Source organism: Anneissia japonica, unplaced genomic scaffold, assembly GCF_011630105.1.
Source record: "Anneissia japonica isolate Jap-2015-1 unplaced genomic scaffold, ASM1163010v1 scaffold142_len1259957_cov175, whole genome shotgun sequence".
NCBI lineage: Eukaryota > Metazoa > Echinodermata > Crinoidea > Comatulida > Comatulidae > Anneissia > Anneissia japonica.
In genome coordinates, this window is record NW_022684560.1 from 779955 (window position 1) to 799456 (window position 19502).

At 33.0% G+C, this 19502-nt stretch overlaps 2 protein-coding genes across 3 annotated transcripts; both read right to left on the reverse strand.

The window, feature by feature from the left end:
- Positions 1-6: 6 nt before the first annotated feature.
- On the reverse strand, positions 7-13738 carry LOC117106682 (LHFPL tetraspan subfamily member 6 protein-like). 2 transcript variants are annotated; one of them, XM_033248090.1, is made up of 4 exons: positions 13491-13738; positions 5398-5890; positions 3969-4067; positions 7-922 (listed from the first exon to the last, which is right to left on the reverse strand). In XM_033248090.1, the coding sequence occupies exons 2-4, from the start codon at positions 5804-5806 to the stop codon at positions 795-797; spliced, it is 636 nt and encodes a 211-aa protein (XP_033103981.1). In that variant the 5' UTR covers positions 5807-5890; positions 13491-13738; the 3' UTR covers positions 7-794. The 2 variants fall into 2 exon arrangements, with proteins under 2 accessions (XP_033103981.1, XP_033103986.1); XM_033248095.1 differs by lacking the exon at positions 13491-13738 and adding an exon at positions 13118-13446.
- Positions 13739-15596: 1858 nt separating this feature from the next.
- LOC117106698 (protein FAM43A-like) lies at positions 15597-17440 on the reverse strand. Its single transcript, XM_033248102.1, has one exon. It carries the CDS (start codon positions 17111-17113, stop codon positions 16331-16333), a length of 783 nt encoding a protein of 260 aa, XP_033103993.1. The 5' UTR covers positions 17114-17440; the 3' UTR covers positions 15597-16330.
- Positions 17441-19502: the final 2062 nt, after the last annotated feature.

Here is a 19502-nt window from a genome sequence, read left to right on the forward strand (position 1 = left end):
CACCCCCACCCTCTTAGAAATCCTGCCTACAGAAAATGCTACAGTATACCCTGCCATTATAGGCGAGAAATAAAATTTGCCAACACTTATTGGCCAAAACTTGAAAAACTTGATTATAGATATACTATACATTTACAGTACCCGTAGCATACAACTGTGCAATACATTGACCCTATTAACATTGCAATATAATGGATTCTCTAAAATATATACAGTATCCATATTCTATAGCTGAATCTAGGCATGAATATAATGTCAATCATACTTATACAGGGCATTATGGCAAGGCATTCACTCAACAACAAACCATTCACCAGTGCTTGTTCGCAACATGCTCATCACAGATTGAATGTAGGTAGCACATGCCTGTGTCGAAGTCAAGAGATTTTCTGCTGTAAATTCCCACTATCCCGAGCCAGAATCCATAGGGAATTAATAGCCCTCAAGCTGAAATCCATTGGAGAATGTGGGAAGCTGAATTCACAAGGGTCTTTTTAACCTTTTGGATTTTGGTACAGAGGGGGATAAATTTGTACACACGAGGGCCAAATTCATAGGAGAGGGTGAAAACCTGTGACACTCAGCACTGTGGTGCATGTATGTAGAAATCTGGCAAGCAGTTTTAGTGCATAAGAACACTCACTGGCAGTGGCCACTTTAAATGGCTTGCCCTTTCACTTTCTACCTTCCTCAAACTGTAAAACAATTTCCTGTAATTGTTAAACTTTCCACAATAAAATTATTCTGAGTATATTTTACAAGGTTGTCATGGCCTGACCCCCTTGCTGTGTTTGTCATAAAGCATACGTTGAGTAGTGCCCAGTTTTTGTCTGTCCAGCTTTGTAGGAGAAAGTAGAACAAATGAAGATGGTCACGCATCCTGCTATTGTGATGAAGTACGCCCACTCAAGTTGACATGTTCCTGCAACCAAAACAAACCATCACAGTTACCATAGTAATCAACAATAATAATAATAATAATAATAATAATAATAATCAAATCAAAATCTATATAGAACAGAAGTAATAGTAAAAGGTGCTATGCACAGGCCTACTGTATAAATTATTTATGTGCGCATTTATACACATGCCAATTGTGATTGCCACCCCGACCAGCTGAGCATTAGCGCAACACTTGCAAGGACTGAGCTGAGGACACAGGCCTACAGACAGTTTTCGTGCCTGTAGCGCCAGGATATATCTGGGACTGACTTGGAGGATGTATCAGACTGGAAAGAGCTGGGAATTTTAAATGTCAGAGTAGCCAGGGTTTAGGGTATTTGTACTACGAAATTGCAGAAAAATTAGCAGGGGAAGTAAAAGTACAGTAGGAGGTAGGGTTAAAATAAATCCCTAACATTTTCGAATGTTACATTTCCCAGCTAAGTCCCCACCAGCCAGGTATAAAATTAGAATGATGAGAATATTCCTATCCATCTTTTAATTTTTGATGATCACTCAATATTATAATATAATAATATAATAATAATAATAACAATAATAATAATAATAATAATAATATAATAAATAATTAATTAATAAATTAAGCATTTAGAAAAAAAAAATCATTTTTTTAACACCTTCTTGATGCTATTGGTTCAATTAATCTTGAAAATAAATATAAAAAACCACTAAATCTAAATATATTGTTACTGTACTAATAATGAATTGTAAAATATATTTAATATACTGTATAACACGTTAATGGGTCACTGGGTCACAATTCATGTCTGAATTTCCCATGAATGTCAAAAATGCAATACAGCATTATACAAATAAATTGAAATTTTATTGAGTACCGGTACGTACATTTACCTGTACAATCATAAACCTTGAATGAAAATGAATGTTAAACATTTAGAGAATGTGAATAATGAAAGCTCAATGAATCACAATATGTGTTAATAAATGCAATTTTACGAACCTTGAGTACAAATTGATGTTAAGGAGTTCGTACCTTAAACTATGTGTAATAATGCGATCATAAACATTGTGGAAAATTAATGTTAAGGAGTTCGTACCTTATGTAATCAGACACTAATGATAATAAATGCAATCGACACAACCTTGAGTTAAAAGGAATTTTAAGGAGTTTGTACCTACATGTAATGTAAATGTAAATCAATACCCTTTCAAAATGAAAATAAATTTACAACAAAAGAGCAGTGTGGTATAATGATGTATAATTATAGCAATATACGGTAATCACGAACCTTAAAGTAAAAATGATGATAAATAATTAATGAGCATGTATAGTACTAATAATTGAAAATTAAAAACCTTGAATAAAAATATTTAGATTGATGTGTATGATGTTCATGTAAAGCAACCTTACCATGAACCTTCAGTAAAAATAAATGATGCCATAAATACAATCACGAAACGTGATTAATAATAAATAAAACATGCAATGAATATGATGCAAAATGATTTAATGATAAACCTTCAGTAAAAATGGATGATGTAACAAATGGAATCATGAAATGTGGGTGAAAATGAATAAAAACATGATGAATATGATGCACATGCAATAAATATGAACCTTAAGTGTGGAATATATGGAATCATAAAATGTGAGTGAAAATACAGGGTAAGTGATTTAAATGTGATTACTGTAATGCAGTATTAAATATTAATTGTAAACGGTTAAAATTCAACATAATTTTAATTTAATAAATGCATTGATTTTCTATCTTGAATGAAAGCGGATGACCTTTAATAAATAATAATCTAATAATGAATCTTGAGTGTACTGTAGGTACTAAATCAAATGACTACATGCAAATATGGGTTTCTGTTGATATAAATGTTGATGGAAAATAAAAGGTTATCTGGAACCACATGAAATTACATGAAATTTAGGAAAAAAATAAAATAAAATAATCGGGATCCCAATTCTCCCACAACTCGTGGGATTCTCCCAAAGATCAAGGTCTCACACACTCTGCGAGCAAGACAGAAAGAATCACCAGCAAAATAAGCCATTCTTCCACAAATTTACTACTGTATATTTGCATGTTTTTTCCAGTATTTAATACACTGTATTATCAATTTCTCAGCAAAACATATAATCAGATGTGTTTATGAAAGCTCAAAACAGATCTCCTAGATGTGGATTCTTTAAAGTTGGGACCTCAGCATAATATTTACGCTCTAGGGTGAATCTTCTAGGTTGGCTGATATTCAGAACTTGCGATGGAATGTGATGCTTTATTCACAAAATGTTCATTTCGAGGCTTACACTAGGAAGGGAACATGTTGATTACAGAAAAAAATTTCAAGGCTTTCATAGGATTCGAACCCAAGCCTCTGGGATTGAAAGGCAAGCAATCACAGGTATTCAATCATAAACGTAAACACAACCAACCTATGAGTACTCAGCTGATGTGAATCAGTCAAGTTTTATTTGACATTTTAGCATTCATATTTTAAGTCATATCGTAGGTAATAATTTAATAGTAACAAGTAGTTACACATGTATATTATAACTAAGAACAACTAGAATATAATAATATAATAGAATAAAAACAATAAAATTCAAATAAATAATAATACAGTAACAATATTAACAATTATATTTAAAATAATAATAATAATAACAATAATAATAATAATATGCGCTAAGTCGTTTTGTTATTTTCCCCTTAACATCGTTTTATTTTAGTTGTTCTCTAATTTCTCCATTATCTAGGTTCACATTAAGGTAGGTTTTGTAACATAATAATAATAATAATAATAATAATAATAATAATAATAATAATAATAGTAATAATAATAATAACAATAACAATAATAATAATAATAATAATAATAATAATAATAATACTTTTAGAATAATATGAATAATAGTAAAAATAAAAATTTAACGTTTATTTCAGAAAATCATAATGGAAGACCCATCATCAAAACCCAATTTAATTATCAAGCTCCAGGCTACAGTTCAATCAGGAACATTGAAAGGAACCTACCTAATGAGTACTCAGCTGATGTGAATCCGCATGCTGCCTTAACTTCCGAATGATTCCAACCATTTGGATAAATTCCACATCCAGCAGCAATAAATAAAGCTTCAATAAAAAATAACAAGTTTAATTCTTGATGTCCAATTCAGGGTCTACTATATATATTTCCATATTTGCCTAATTTGCAGCAAATTATTAATTTTAAATTAATATATTAATGAGAAGAAAAAATGGCCATCAAGTTACGGACAGTTTAATAATAACTTTCCTTTATTCTTTTGCATCAGTAATAGGCCCTGGCTGGTAATCCAATTAAAGGAATTTTTAAGTATAAAAAATGTCTGCAAATCAACAAAATTTTTTTTTGTTTTTTTGTTCTATATCTGGTTGAAAGTTCTATTTGATATTAGTTTAGCTCTTCAAAACATGCAATAGAATTCTTTAGATTTTTTCTTATTTTTGTGCCGAAGAGTACATCTATTTATACAGTAATGTATACAGTAGTTCGTTTTTCTATTCATGTTACACAAAGCACTTTTCTCCATGGTCATCTTATGCATACAGTAGTACAGAATCAATCACGCAAAATGCAACCTTCTCCACTTCCTGGGGAGCATTTGAGTCACGACTAATGTCATCCAAACAAAATTAATTACCTAATTAATTATTATATAATTTTTGTTATTATCACATCATGATGAATATTTTAATAAAGGATTTTTATCATAATCATTGTAAAATTATAACTCTTATCTTCAATGTAATTGCAAATGGTAGGCAAATCCTTTTTTTATATTACTTAGTGTACCATTTGAATTTTTTTTTAATTAAATGTTGCCAATGAACAAGTTCCAAAAAAGAAAAATTATTTAGTGTAATAAATTACTACCTCATTATCTATATCAAGTTTTTGTTTTCTCCAAATCTTGCTTATTATTATCAGTAGGGTTTTGACATTTCTAAGGCATTCATGTACATCAAACAGTAGGTAAAAATTAATGTCTAACATGTAATAATGTAACTACAACTGCAATTTATAGAATACAAACAATAAAATTCCATAAATACAATAACAATATTAATAATTATATTATTAATAATAGAGTTACTATTAACACCAACAATAGTAACAATACAAATTTAATGTGGTTTTAACTCAATTTTGCTGTTTGTATTATACTATTTTCCTTCTCAATTTTTTGAAGTTTTTGTGAAAATTGAAATTGAAATTAATGTTTATTTCAGAAAATCATAATAGTAGACTCATCATCAAAACCGAATAATTAATTCTCTCTATAATAATTCAATTAGATAAATTTAATAACAATAAATATATTAACATTACAACAATATTGACATACTTTATTTATCAGAATATACACTAAGAATTTATTGGTTTTTAAATGTTGTTTTAAAATACTTTAATGTTTGTTACCTGCAATGAACTGAATCAGACCCGTCAGACGGCCGATTTTCTTTGAGACAATGTCTTTAATACAACAAGCAAAGAGAGCAATGAACGACACCAACATTGCCAATCCGCATCCTACTCCGACCGTAATGGTACAGACACGCCAAGAATTGCTAGGAATGTCGTAAAATGTCAAATATCTTCCACATTGCTCAATAAACTCGTCATTTGATGGATAGTTGCAACGTCGAAAAATACCAAATGTAACGGTATAGTTCTGTTGGTGAAATACCATCTGTCCTCTTATCCAATATGGCATGTAGAAGCCAACACACACAAGACACATTCCAAAAAATGACAATATTGACCAGATCACACCACAGGGTGTCAGACTTCCAGTACTCATGTTGTCTTTGTCTTGATAGTCTCTCATTAGTGAAGGTTTTTAACGCAATTAAGACTCTTAAACATCAATCACCGGTAGTAGCCAAACACTTTTTTCATGCCTTAGAGTAATCTGTGAAAAATAGAATACAGTATTAATTTAATTGTAAAATTAATATAACTTGCAGATTGTAAATAGAAAGAACTATCAAAACTCTTAATACCGTATGTTATAAATAAAAATAAATAATATAAATATACAGATTCAATGGTATGGGGAGGCCCAGCCATCCCCTGCTCCCAACTACCTTCTAAATTTTTGAAAAATAAAAAATGGGGGGTAAAAAAAATTGCATTCAAATTTTAAGTCTCAGAGAGCTATTTTCAGCCATCTAGAAGTGCCATACACATAAAATTGTGTAGAGTGGGGCTAAGATATAAATGCACCCCATCCCCGCCCCCACCCTCCTGAAAAGACTGTAAACAAAACTAATGGAAGCAACGTCATTCTTAAAACATTCTATTTAATGTTCTACTCCAGCAGAATTATTTTTTTTCTAATCTGATGGGAACAGTAAGTCTTTATTATCATGCAATAACACATTTTGACGGTAGTACAGTATGCATTTACAATAAAATCAAGGGGCATTTATTTGAGTACTGTATATACTGTACATTTACACCAAAAAAAATAAAACCCTCCCTCGAATAAATCCTCCCTCAAAAACCTTTCTCAACAATAAAAGCCCAGAGGCATTTATTCAAATAATTTAGTACTTTAATGTTAAGAGAGATTCATTACTGTTTATACTGTATAGTATCTTTTGTTTTTTTTTATCAAAGTATGATTCAATCAGGACATACTATTTTCAATATTGTCTAGATGACTGGGATGACTAAGAAAACTTGGTTATACTCGCTATAGGATTACCAGTCTTAAAGACAATATGTATTGATGTCAAGGATACTTAACAAAACCTTATGTAAGGCTGCCATAACTGCACAATATTAAATAATATATCAAATCCTCTTAATACAGTGCTCAGTTAAAAAACCCAGAGTATATCAAGGCAGAAATATTCATGGGCTAAACAGGCACGGAAATTCATTTTTGCAAATGCACGATTATATAATCAGGACTGGTTTATTTGAACTGATGTCTTGTTGCATAAATTGTATCTTTGAATATTGTTGCATGTGAACATTATCCAGGAAATAAATTTTATGTGCATACATGATATGTGATGAATAAAGGTGAATCTGACAATAAGAATACAAATTTAAAAAACATGAAAATAATCAGTGTAATATTATTTTATAGAAATAATCACATCCTGTTAAATCACATCCAATAAGTTGCAAATACTGCAATGAACACTAAATTAATATCAGAATATTATAGGCCTTCCAGTGGTGCCAGGATTCGCCCAACATGTGATCTGATGCCTTGACGGAGGCCTAATATCTCCAACCAGAGCGTTAAGGGGCGTAGTCGGGTGTTCCTCAGATTCTTTTGGAAGGGGTCAGGGGAGAAGGAAGTCCTGACAAACTATGAGATTTGAAATGCTGTTGTGTTTGATGGATTATAAAATCTAACAAATGTTAAATAAATGTAATTGTGTTTTTTTCTCCAAATTGTGTTTTTCCCCCAACGAGAGCAAGTTCTCCCAGACGTGCAAGACCTGGCTCTTCACTGCCTGACACCACCCCTGGGCTTACCCCCGTACACTATTAGAGTTCTATAATTGTTTTTCTTCCCACAAACAATTAGGTCTACACAGTATTTGACACATGTTTTTATACATTAATTTAGCTACCCTTTAAACTAATTTCAATGCATATTTAGCCAGGCATTTTACTATTTTGCTTGATTTATTCAATACCTAAAACCTCTTTGATCATGGACCATTGAATTCAGAATTGAAAAACACAAAAATTTGTCAATTTTGACATTGAATCACTAAAGCTATAAGTATACTGTAGTAGAGGTAGCACAGCGTTTACACCATTGACAATGGAAAGAGTTTACACTACAAACAATGAATGAGTTTACACAACAAACAATGAGTTTACACCACAATGAGTAAAACCCACAAAGAATGGGTTACCCTAACAAACATGCAAAATTGACACCACAGAAGTGTTTAACATCACATACAAGGAAAACAAACTCTCCTGGCTTCTCTCTTTAGGGAACGCCAATGTTTGCCTATAAATAAAATAGAATGATAATAATAAAATGCTTGTGGTACATGTACACCATGTACAGTAGATAGTTCTAATAATTAATATGATCCGTGGTGTACCGAAAGAATTTATTATTATTGTTCCTTCACCAGGCCAACAAAAATAGAATTGTTTACAAAGAGATTCTATTCCAATGTAGATTGTTTTTCTTGTGTTTGTGTCTCGGGGCAAAGACACTATGTTGTCGTCTCGCATTTAAAGATGGCTGAAAAGGTAAATCCAGTGCAAGTGCATGATGTGTCATCTTGGGTAAATCCTATGGAAGTGCATGATGGGTAATGTGTCATCTTAAGTACCTTATTACTGTACAAAAAAATGCACCACACATTTCCTAGTAACCAAATTCCATGTCTAAGATACATGATTAGTAAACAAAGGCAGTATAGGGCATGGCACAAGCTCCCGCTGAAGCCTATTTCTCCTTCTTTTTATCCTGCAGAAGTACAGTACTAAGCCTATTTTCCTTCTTTTTATCCTGCAGAAGTACTGTATCTTTAACATTTACTGTAACTTTAACATTTTCAATCCCATAATACTATACAATAATCACCTAAAATTTCACATAACAGAACTTAATATTCCATTCATCTACAATTTTCAAACAAGACTTTTAAATGATCTCCAAAATGAATATATTGAAGGCACTTCAGATTTAATTATTTTCAAAAGATCACTAAAGATTCACTTGTTGTTTTTACTAAATGGTTGTAATTTCACAAGTCCTTACAGTAGCATGTTCTGTGTTTCTTGTAATTTGTCTTTGTTATTGTTTGGTTAGACAAAGTGTCATTTTAATTTCATTTCAATTCTCTCTTTAATTTGGAATTCATATCCCCAGAAATATACATCACTACATGGTATTGAGAGAAAAAAAAAACAATAACAAATTTGATCAGTTTTACTGAGCAGTACAAAATATTTCTTCACTTTCTGGAATTTTCCATATATTGTTCTGTGAGGTTATCCCAGAGCGTTCTGATATCCAGCAAAGTTCTTTTGAAAATTATGATGTATGGCATCCCAATACCAGCATCAACAACAAGCAAAAAAACAAAAAAATACCTGTTTACATTTTCCACACTATTTTTAAGCTTTCAAATGACCGATAATTAATTTTTTTATTCTAAACAGTGGTTTTGCCAAAAGCATCGGAGGAGAAAATAAAATTAAAATTTTGCTGAATGTAAACAATGTACAGTATGGGATTATAAATGCTTTTAATTTATTGAAGGAAGAAATGGGTATATCATTATTATTGTTGGAGAAGGTTCAGCTAAACAAGATATAAAAAAAGTCCAACTTACTAAAAAAAACTCCACAAGGAAATTAAGTTCATAACTTATTGGTATAATATTTAACCATTGAAGTATAAATAACAATGGTCCAATTCTCTTTTTACCAGTCTGACATTTATAAAGCATTTTCACTTGTATTTAAAGCAGAAACTTTTGGCCCTCTTTCCAGTAACTGTGGCTAATAGGTTTAGATATTTTACTTTCTTAAAATGTCAATTTTTCAATAAAATCCATTAGGATTATGTTCTGATCAGCTCCAGTGCAACTGCCAAGTTAAATAATCCATCTAAAAGGAATCTTCCTTTAAAAGGTTAATATTTTTATAGTTATTCTGATATACTTTACATTAAAGCCTTACAGTTTACCTAAGTGTCTTGTAAATTGTAGAAGTACTGTGTATTTTATGGCATACAAGAATTTTCACGCAAACCCATGATTGGGTGATAGAATACATATGACCACTGCTTTATAAGTGTCTGCCAGTGAGATAGATGAAACATCAGCAGCTGGTCCTAACAATAACAAGCCCACTGCAGGAATCTCTACAGGTATCTTCAATCAAATATGTACCAATTTCAACTATGACCTTAAGATCTACCAATCCATACTGACGAGATGTGTGCAATTTCAATCGCACATAGTACTTGATATATTATTCCACATTTTGCACGACTTTGAATTATAATTGTCATTTTGTATCAAAAAGAATGCAAATAATTTTTGATGCAAGAAGTGTTCCAACTTTAATTTTAAAACTGACTATACATAATGTTTACATAATATCCAATATCTGAAATTACAAATCTTGAGCGCACTTGTGAACCATTCAATAAAATAATTTTACAGTAGGAATACAAGGATAGGAATACAATAAACTATTGAACAATACACTTGCAACCACACTAAAATATATTGAGAAAGTTAAGTCACAAGAGCAGAAAAATCACATAAAAAACATTCCATGGCATCTGAAGCTGAATTGCAGATAAATTTAAGAAGCTCACATCACAAAATAATGGAATATTACTTTATCTAACTGGGTATACTATTGGAAATATTATCAATTTTGAAAAATAATGCAAACAATTGGTTCTCCTCTCCTTTTGACACCTCACTTTAAAAAGCTTGATTTTGTAGCTACTATCAGTGGTGTAACCAGGGGTGTCTGAGAACCAGTGACACCCCCACCGCCCCCTGCCCCCATTTTTGTTGAAACATAAAAAAACTAATTGCAAATGAATGGAAATAAATAGCAAAGGAAATTACTTCAGACGTTAAAACCCATCCGGTGCTGACTAAGGTGATTGTTAGTTAATTTAGGACAGTACACATTCAGCTTAAATACCGTCACCAAGTCATTTTTTTGCAATTTCTGAATGAAACATATTTAAACTATTAATACAAACTTTATTTGCTGAATTGTAGAATAAGATGTTTCTTTTGACTACGATGGCCAATTAGTCAGCGGTACGAGGCTATGCTCACTGTGTACAACTTTCTATCTGTTTCTTTCACTTAATTTCATATCTAACGGGTCAAAATTACCATTAAGTTTTTTTAGCAACATTTACCAAAGCTTTTCAATGTTAATTTACGTTAAAACAGGGGTTTGCCAGAAAAACGAAATAGGCCATCCAAAATGGAAGCCAGTGGGCATGGCACTCACTTGATGGGCGGGCCACGCCCACTTGGGGCCACGCCCCTTTCCAAACATAAGGGAAAAAAATAGAAAATTATGATCTTTAGAGGGCATTTAAAGGTGCTATGTTAGAATTTTGTCTTCAAAGGAATAGTGTTGAATGTCACAAAGATTTCAGTTATAGACATAGATTGCGCACAGCTACGGTTACTCACATAATGTTCCTAGGCTTTTTTTAACACGATGCGTGTTGTATGTGAACATTTCACCGGGTAGGCAATGGTTAATCCTTAAATTTTTGGGAATCCCCAACGACTATTGGTACGAAAACAACATACATTCAATCAATAAGGGTTGTTTTTATCAAACGTACAGTAAATATGATTTAGCTTTAGTTTAATGTACTGTAACATTCGATAGATTTGAAGAATATAAGAAATTGCTAAAGGTAGACCAGGCACAATAAGGCTAGGCCGAGCTGATTAGGCAAAACCGTCCAAGTTGTCGCGGTAAAAGTGGCCGTCCTAAACAATTGTAGGCCGTCTTTCGGACGTCCTACAATTGTTTAGGACAGCTCGCTGGCTAAGCCTATGCGTTAAAATGTATAAATAAACAAGTTTGAGGAGCTTAAAAACAGTCAAAATAATCATTCGAGGTAAGGCTTTAAATTATTGTGTGAAACAGACTGCCACCTAGCAGTTTGTTTTGATGTTATACCAACTAGATAATACTGTACTACTGTAGTTTTGGTGACTGAATTTGGTCAAATTAGTTTCACATTGAAAACAACTACTGTATATAACTGAACTCTGTAAAAATAATTGAAATAACTGTAAAGACACATTTTATAACAATTTTTAAAAATATCAATACCATTGTGAAAGACTTAAAGAGGAAAGGACTGAGTCTTGAGACAGCCCTCAAAATTGCACCAGACAGAAATAAGTGGAGATCCTTTGCGTCGCCTCAAGCGCCAGATGGCACAGAAGAGGATTAATAAGTAAGTACAGTAGTTAAAAATATCTCAAGTAATATGTTTACCAGTGGCAGGGGTAGTAAACAGGGACTCCCTCCCCCCTCCAACCTTCACCACAGGCCTAGGCTAGGCCTAGTTGAGGAAGCAAATGATTTTGTCATGGATAAAATGTCCGAGAGGTGGATTTTCTGGCCTATACTTAAACTTTTCTCTAAACCTTAGTGTAGTTTTGAACCTCAAATGGGGAATTTCTTTGAGAAAAGGGTAAGGGCACATAGAAAAATTTATTAGATTATCAATCTTTGATAAGGGAGGGCTGCTTTTTTTTTTAATCGGAACAATAGATTATTTTGCTTTTGTTTTTATCAATGAGGGAGGGACTGTTTTGGCTATTAATAGTAAATATTGTATAAAAACTGGTTTAATTTTATAGTTTTTTTTAAAGAAAATGTATTTGAAGTCACAAGATTGCATTGTTATTTTAATGCTATTGAAATACAGTAAATGATGCGGCTAAAAAAATTATTTTTTAATCCAGCTTCAATAATTTCCCGAATTTTTGACGCAGGCAGGAGTGATAATGAATCACTCCTACCCGCGTCAAAAATTCGGGAAATCTAATAATAAAAATATTTCTATTTGCCCTAAACTAAAAACAGGCTTTTTTTTGCACTCCTCCAGTCCTAGCCTGTTTGTCAGTTCAGTTCAGTTCAGTTTTATTTGGCTCTCACTTTTTAAACAGTGGCACACACAAAAATGTGGTGCATCCATAAAACATACAAATTACAAGTTGAGAAAAATTCAAACAAAAAAAATACAAAACGATAGATGAGAAGAGAAATACATAGCTAACTAGATTACAGAACAACAAAAATAATAATAAAAATCAATAGCAACAACAAAAATAATGAAATCAATAATAAAGAAAATGAATATAATAATAAAAATAATAATAATAATATAATAATAAAAATAGTTATCATAATATTAATTTAAAAGATCAATTACAAGCAAACACAAAGTGAGATGTATTGTACAAGGAGTAACCAAGAAATATGAAATCAAAGGGGATTTTGGGATACCATTTCGGCATTTACCATACCTTCAGTTTTATTGGTTTTAATTTTGTCAATGTCACGGAATTATGAATGATGGTGATGCAGACCAGCAGATTCATGTCAGAATATACGGTACCTAACCTACGTGAAACGGTATCGATCGGCGTAAATAGCCTACTCCACAACTACTACTATGCAGCCGAGTTCAAACGATCGGCCAGTCAGACTTGAACAGTTTAGAGCACAAACTACGCTCAATTTGACTTTGACGTGCCAGTCCTCACACACTGCGTGCGCTGGCCAGGGAGTTATGCTATCTATCTAGTCTAGGCTAGCTTTAGCTAAGCCTAGGCTAGTCTCAGCCTGATGAAAATGGCATCGACAGAGAAAATCTGACCTCTCCTCCTTGCCTTTATATGCTGCAACCAATCATCGAAATGTTATCACTCTTTTTACTTATGCAGTTGAACACTTCTAACACATAGTGCAAAACAAAAAAAGTTATAATATCAACTTACTCATCTCCCCTTTTTGTGTGTATTTTCGCATCAATTGCATCGCGTGGTTATCAAAAACTCAAGGAAGGATGGGGTTTAGAGTTTCGTGAGGAGCGGCCAAAATAATGAAATTAAATTGTTCCCGTTAGAGGGCAGCAGATTCTCAAACTTCATCATTGACAACGAAAAAATATATAGATTAATTGGTGTTTCAAGAGCATTTTAAATATTAAATTATGTTGATGTACTATTATTGCTAAATATTAAAGATCATTATTTTGTTTTCCGTCTTCTTACGTAGAGTTCTCATAGTACAAATTCAGTATCGGCATCAAATCTAAAGATGAAATCGCCATCATTAAGTGACAGTACAGTTCTATCAGTTGCAACCATGGCGGGGGATGAAACAGGGCTTTCTGTCCTGATGCTTGAAATTTATATAGCGCATTTCAAAATGCGAAGGCCGCTCTAGAACTATTATCTATTTAGTGTACTGTACTGTAATTGTTTTTTGAATCAATTCCATAGAAGAATGTCCACAAAATATACAACCTGTGGAGTAGTAGTAGTTGTAGTAGTAGTAATAGTATGCTGTATCAGTATTCAGTCATTTTTATTATCATAATTATTATCTGTCTCGTATCATGGTATCATCATCATCATCATCATCGTTAATACTGTTATTTTTGTTATTATAGGTAGGCCTATTAGTATTTATAAATTTACTATTAGGTCATATTAAGTTCTATTATTAGTAGGGTTTACTATTTTCATTAGATATTTTATTATTAATATTATCATTGTAGTAGTATGCTTAATATTAGTAGTCTGAGTATTACCGATTTTTTTTTTCTCTCGTTGTTACCTTATTAGCATTAACATATGCCTACTACTTTCTTACTATTGAACACGGTGGCGCCAGAAATTTGCCGACGGGGTCCGACATGTCCGACGAATTATTATTATTCTTTTTGATCCGACGACCACCACCACTGTGTAAGCTATGGATGAAGTCAAACAACAAAAAACCAAGTAGACACTGTAAATTTCTTCCAAGTGTAATTACACACTGAAAAATATGATAATAAGTTGGTTATTGAATACTCTAATATAGATTACATACAATCCAAAGTAGATGAAAAATATTGTAATTTGTTCAACTATAGATTGCCGAGCTCGTAATACATTTTAATAGGCTGCAATATTCCTAAACATGATTGTTCTGTAGTACGGTGGCATTGAGTAGCCTCTGCTGAAATCAATTGTAATTAGTACCGTATTGTCGTATCGCGTGTCCCCAAATAACATTCAGTACGTTTCGTGCTGCTTAGTTTTCAAATTAAGCCTAATGTCTGTGTTTCAAAACTTGAGTCATTACTGACATTACATAACGTTCAATAATTATGAGGCTGTGCGCACAGAAGAGAAAAATATCATTAACGATATTGGAAAGAAATGCGGTGAACGAAATATAGTTTAATGAGCAAAAGCTACAATGACTAACGAGTTTCCGTTGGAAGTACAATCATCTAGATTGCAATAGTACCATTGAATTCTACAAGAATTGAAATGGTGAATTTACAATAGCATTATAGTGTGACAGGAAGGTTACCATAATCAAACACTCCAGCAGTAAGATCATCTGCTCACTATATTGAATTTTCGTATTTCTCAAATGCACAGTTAACATATTAAAACTATTTTAATATTATATAGGCCTAGGAATATATGTGTAAACTATTTGTTATTTTAGATATACACCCTTTATTACTATGTTAATGAGACAAGATGATCTGTCTAAGCAATTTGATTATGTCTTCACTTACACGCTGAAGAAGACTGTAGGAACAACCGAAATATACGTGAAACTTATAAACAAATATTTTTGTGTTCCTTAAGTCTACCTTCGATGTCTGTATTTTCATTTACCATCGTCTCCATATTTTTCTAGATATACATATATATATATACATATATATATATACATATACATATATATATAAATATATATACATATATATATATACATATATATATACACATATATATATATACACATATATATATACATATATATATATACATATATATATATATATTTTAGGACTATATATATTCTAAATAGTGTACAGTATGGCTTAAATTCAATTCCTTGAGGTCTATGGTTAAGATGCTTGCTTTTATAAAGGTCAAAGGTAGAATCCCGCCGAGAAAATTTTTCCAGACAAACCATAGGAAAGGTTTTGAAGAACCGATTATAATAATCTTGTTTTTTTTTTTTTTAATTAATAGTGCGATCAGAGCTTAAACAACGTTGCTAATGTTGCTGAAACGTTGTAATAATTGTGATAACGTCATCTTCTTGCATAACCTAATCTTCTTGCATAACCTAACCACAACGTTCACGAACGTTAATAACATTTTGTGTTACTGCTTGTAGTCTGGTGCATAATCTAAGATATTATGAAGTTGCATGCATTTTAATAACATTGCCTCGTCTGGTTGTGTGCGAGAAGCGAGCGTTAGGGTATTTTGAAAGACTTTAAACTTGAGCAAATCATACAATGTTTATTAAACATGTTTAAAAGCATACCGTATATGACAAAAAGTATTGAAATTATTTTATTAGAATCAAGTGGCAAAAAACCCGATACAACACCCAAATTAAATTATTTCATAGCACAGGCCTACATGTCCATAGGCCTTATTATTTAGCCATTTGTGTTATTTGAAACATTATAAAATTGAGAACGGCAAAGAAACCAACATTTTTTAATTCATGGATCTTGTTACACTAAAATTATTCGTTTAATCAGTATGCAGGCCTAGGCCCACATTATTTACTAACAGAAAAATCCATTTTAGTTTCTTGTTGTGATGCGTAATTTCGTGTCGTCGTCTTCTATTTCTTCACTTGTGAAAATGCCAAAATCTTGCTTCGGGTCATCCTGACTTGAATTATCTGATAACGAGTTATCATACTTTTCTGCAAGAATATCTTGTTCAACGTCTTCATCTTCTTCACACAATAAACCAAGTTTTGGTGCATTTCTTGATGTCTCTAAAGGAGGTAGAAAGTTTGAGCGGGTATTTAGGCGTCGCCTCAAAGGAACTGAAGGAAGATGTTCTAAGGAAACTATGCTGTTCGTTTGTTCTGTTATTCTTTCGCGATCCCGCTTTTCCTTTTTGTAGTCTGCAAAAGATGAGTTACAGATTTGTTGCAAAATACTAAATACTTCTTCAGCTTTTTCCTGTTTACTACAAATGGCAGCATGAACACGTAGCTCAACTTGCTTGTGTTTACGTTCGTGGCGATAAACCCAGCAAAAAACACGAGTAAAATTTTGATCAACGCACCTGTGCGAAATCCGGTGGATTTGGTATAATTGCGCCATTGATTGTCTGTCTCTATTTAATCCTTCCAGTTTTAAACCTTTCGCAGAAATCGTCAGTTTTATTTTCGCTGACTTCTTACCTTGGTTGGTTTTCTTCCATAATTTTCGCACTGCACTCTCCGTGCAACCTTCACCTTTCGCTACTAATGTTCGCACATTACCAAGATAACGTATGTTGTATATGGGATCTTCTGGTGTTACAGTAAATTTCTGCTTCGTCCGTTTGAAGACATTGGCCACAACATCCATCCTAGAGATGATGGTGAACACCGCTGATTATTAGTTAATAAAAGTGGTTATACAGAGAAATTTTCTTTGGAAATTTACATAAAGTTGAGGCATGTACGAAAGCAAAATGAATACTAGTGCCTGGTAAATTTCAATAAAGCGAGATGATACACAGTGTACGGAGTAGATGTTCGGTTTGCTCACTGAAGGCGTTAAGTGCTAGTAAATAGAAATGACCTCTCATTTATACCTAGTGCACGATGACGTAGTTGTTTAAAATAGAAATGTGTCAGGTGGCAGTCTTCTTAGAATTGGCTCAACTCGTCTGTTTCTATGTTACGTCTCCATCAAGCGGCGTTTCTAGTTTCTATATAGACCTAGACCTTTACAGTACTGGTTTTTGTTTATAATATAAGCCTGGTAATTTTCTTATTATATTTTATGTACTGTATTACATAACTACGGTAAGACATTTCTGCAGTTATCCAATTAAAATAGTAATCCGTTAATCGCCTCAATCTCTAAAACAAGAACCACGCCCATTATTCATGTTGTACAATACGTCATTAGACAGAATTTCAAAGAGAGGAGTATGTTCTTCGGTAAAATTTCAAGAAATCCTGAATTTATATTAAATTTTTTAATTAACGAATTAATCTGAAAAGCAGAAATTAGTAATATAATTTACCCATTTTTGTTTATATAGGCCTACGCCTAAATTCTTTATTATATTTTTTATGTATTACATAGGCTTAATAACCGTAAGAATTGATAATTTAAAAGCATAGATTAGTTATTAATTAGAATATCGAACTTTATGAAGTATTCGCTCATTTTTGACCTACATTGTTTTGGCTATATACAAAAACCATATGGTAGGATCGGTAACCGGGAAATGTATGACGGTCTGGTTAAAAAAAAAGAAAGAAAATTGAGCTCTAACTTCAATGGTAAGCTATTTATTCCAATGCTAAGACAGACATAAACAATGTAAACATATTGTTTTGCGTTTATTACTCCCTGATTAAAGGTGAGGTAAAGGTAGGAGAAGAATTACCCATAACTTGTAGCGTCATTGTGCTGAATTGCGTATGGGCGTGGTCCGTGACTACAGCAGCCACAAAGAGGTGCTTCATAGTAGCAAGGTACATTCCACAACGACAGGGGCTGAATTATGAACCATAACATCGGGGTAATCTACTATACTCTTCTGAAAGATGCAATGGGTACTTTAATGTGCACACGAGCCAGAATGTATACGCTGGACCTCCATTTTAAGACTTTATCCTAGAAGACTTGGTTCTACCAACCGAACCATGGGCGAGGAGCGGCTGGAACCAGCGCCGATAGGCTGTACAGCTAGCGGCGCCCCTGCCTTACCGCTCGGTCAATCGACTCGCCCATTTTAGCTCAACAAAGGCAAATAGAAGACCTATAATACTCCTAGGCCATGTCAATCTTTATTTTCGAACACGTCACCGCAAAAAATATTATAGGCCTATAGACTGTCTGAGTCGTCATCGGATAGGTAACTAAGCATGCCATGAAAATTGAGATTCGCTAATCGCCGCGGGTTGCAATCGTCTCTTGAACTCTGCCTCGCGAGCGATTTCTTGAAACAGGACATTCTCGGATCATGAATTTAATATTATTCTGGCTTAATTTCAAATTGTGATGTAAACTTTCATACGGTATTTGAACGCTGACGTGCGCTGAGAACTAATCATAATTTCATATGTGTTGATTCCTGATGATGGCATAATTGTAATGTCGAAATATTGAATCCCGACACGGTGGCGTGCATTTCGATACCGGTGCTTGGAGTATAGCCTATAGGCCTATAATGTGCTCTTATTGTTCGGCTTGAAAGTTGCATTTAAGGCGAAAACTTCAATGGACCTTTCCGCTAAGCTCCGCCCCTTGGATTTTGTTGCTAAGGCCCCACAAGACGGCAGTGTTAAAACATACGCGAACACGTCTGTTTGTAAGACGCGCGCGTATTCCTAGCGTTGTTCTGATTAGTCAGTTGTTAAGTTTGATTGACACTCTGGAAAGGTCTATTACCTCGTCTTTCAGATGGGCCATTAACACATTGCTCTTTACGCGTGGACAAAAAGTTTGCTCTTTTGCAAAATTGGAGATTGCTTGAACCAAGCGATGGCGCTGCAATGTGGACGTCGTGTGCCCCTTAAGACTAATACAAATGTCCATGTTTCAAAACCGAAACTTCCTGGTCTATGAAAAGACGATTGTATCTACATACACAGAAGGATATCAGAGCAATTTCATTGTTTTGGTTGACGTGAATAATATATTTTGATCAGTAATTGTTATTGTGATGGAATAACTAGAAAATGGATTCAATGCTAACAAATTCAGATGATGTGGAAGTATTAGATCTCTGTAAAAA